General features: G+C 43.4%; 1 protein-coding gene across 1 annotated transcript; it reads right to left on the reverse strand.

Annotated features, from left to right (window-relative positions):
- Positions 1-939: 939 nt before the first annotated feature.
- Positions 940-1,134, reverse strand: SARC_15079 (hypothetical protein; the record flags this gene model as incomplete). Its single annotated transcript, XM_014290792.1, has 1 exon — positions 940-1,134. A coding segment is annotated over one exon (195 nt), but the record flags the coding sequence as incomplete, so codon positions are not given.
- Positions 1,135-1,926: the final 792 nt, after the last annotated feature.

Genomic DNA, 1,926 nt, shown 5'->3' on the forward strand with positions numbered 1-1,926 from the left:
GGTATATATATAAATATATGTGCGGTTGAGTGTATGTACTGACATCTTATCTGCAGGCGAGATTATTTGGGACTTGATGGTTTTGGCACCTATGAGTATCCGAAATTCGGAAAACATAATGGAAGCAACTATCATACATGAAAAGTAATATTTAATATGACATGCTATTGCCGTCATCATATGTAAGCGCTCTTACCATAAAATGAATTATCAAACATTAGTATACACATGTATTCATATTGATGTAAGACATACACAAGTACAGTTACCTTGGCTATCAGGCGGTGGTTAGTGAGAACAGCGTACTCCTTCTTGTCGCTTGCAGCCTGCGTTTTCCTATTACGGGGCGTACAGAAATGCGCATAAAAACTTTAGTGAACTATTAGTTACTTCATTGCGATATAGGACCAGTCAGTGTCCCATAAGTGGCTAAATTAGTGCAACAGAAATTAGTTTGGAAGAATATGAATAGATTGAACAAGATTGAACATGACATGATAGAAAACTTCTCACACGAATACACATGTACAAATACGTTTTTGTATATATATTCGCAGATCTATACCGAATAAGTCCCAAACAAATACGCAAACCACATACCATTCCTCATGGGCATTCGCTGTCGCACACTGAAACAAGCGTGCATGCGCCAAGAGCCGTGTCTTGGTTCGCTCAACTAGGGGCCCGAACGCCCGCGATTATTAAGACGAACACACTCACAGTATCTTCAAAGTACACTCCCAATATAAAATATAACTGTGATTATGTCATCCTTCCTAGTACCGTAACCCGCAAGCCCTCCTGTCACAGTTCGTTTGTCCCGACTGACTATTGCACCTAACAATACACACCTAGCCCTATATATGACTCGCACACTACCTCGCATATAACCCTGTACAGACAAGCAAACAACCGTGAGATATACGCATACGCCCTCACCCACCATTGTTCCTGGGCCTTGGGTGAACTAGGCTCAAACAGACACACATGCGCCACACCCATCTCCTCCTCATTGGCCGTTTCTTCGCTCGCTCTACTATTTCTCATCAGTGCACTGATCATCTTAGCTTGAGCTGCATCCATACCTCCTCCCGTGTCCTTCTCGGGTTCGGGTACTACGGCTGTGGCACCAGTCTATAGTAGAGTGTAGGATAGAATACATGCGAATTGTGTTGAGCGAGCGAGCGCATTGACCATTTTGGCCTGGGATGTGTGCATACCACCCCCCATTGACATTCTTGGGCTCTGGTACCATGGCGGTTGCCCCAGTCCAATAATGGGGATCTGGCCACAGTGTGCCAATAATTTAGATGAGTGAGTGCCTCCGATTTAGGATGTTCGTAGCAACCCGTAATCATACTGTGTGCGAATGTTTAATAAAGAAAACTCATGCGATCTACCCGTATAATTCTTGGATTGACACGCATGCACGCACTCGCCTACAATGGATATAAGCACATGCAAGCACACGACTACAATGAATATAAACGTATGCAAGCGCTCGCCTACAATGGATAAAAGCACATGCAAGCACACGACTAAAATGAATATAAACGTATGCATGCACCCGCCTACAATGAATATAAACTGTGCAAGCACCCGCCTACAATGGACATAAGCGCATGCAAGCACACGACTACAATGAATATAAACGTATGCAAGCACTCGCCTACAATGGATATAAACGCATGCAAGCACTCGCCTACAATGAATATAAACGTAGGCAAGCACTCGCCTACAGTGAATATAAACGGATGCAAGCACTCGCCTACAATGGATATAAGCGCATGCAAGCACACGACTACAATGAATATAAACGAATGCAAGCACTCGCCTACAATGAATATAAACGTATGCAAGCACTTGCCTACAATGGATATAAGCGCATGCAAGCACACGACTAAAATGAATATATACGTATGCAAG

Source organism: Sphaeroforma arctica, assembly GCF_001186125.1.
Source record: "Sphaeroforma arctica JP610 unplaced genomic scaffold supercont1.5573, whole genome shotgun sequence".
Classification (NCBI taxonomy): domain Eukaryota; class Ichthyosporea; order Ichthyophonida; genus Sphaeroforma; species Sphaeroforma arctica.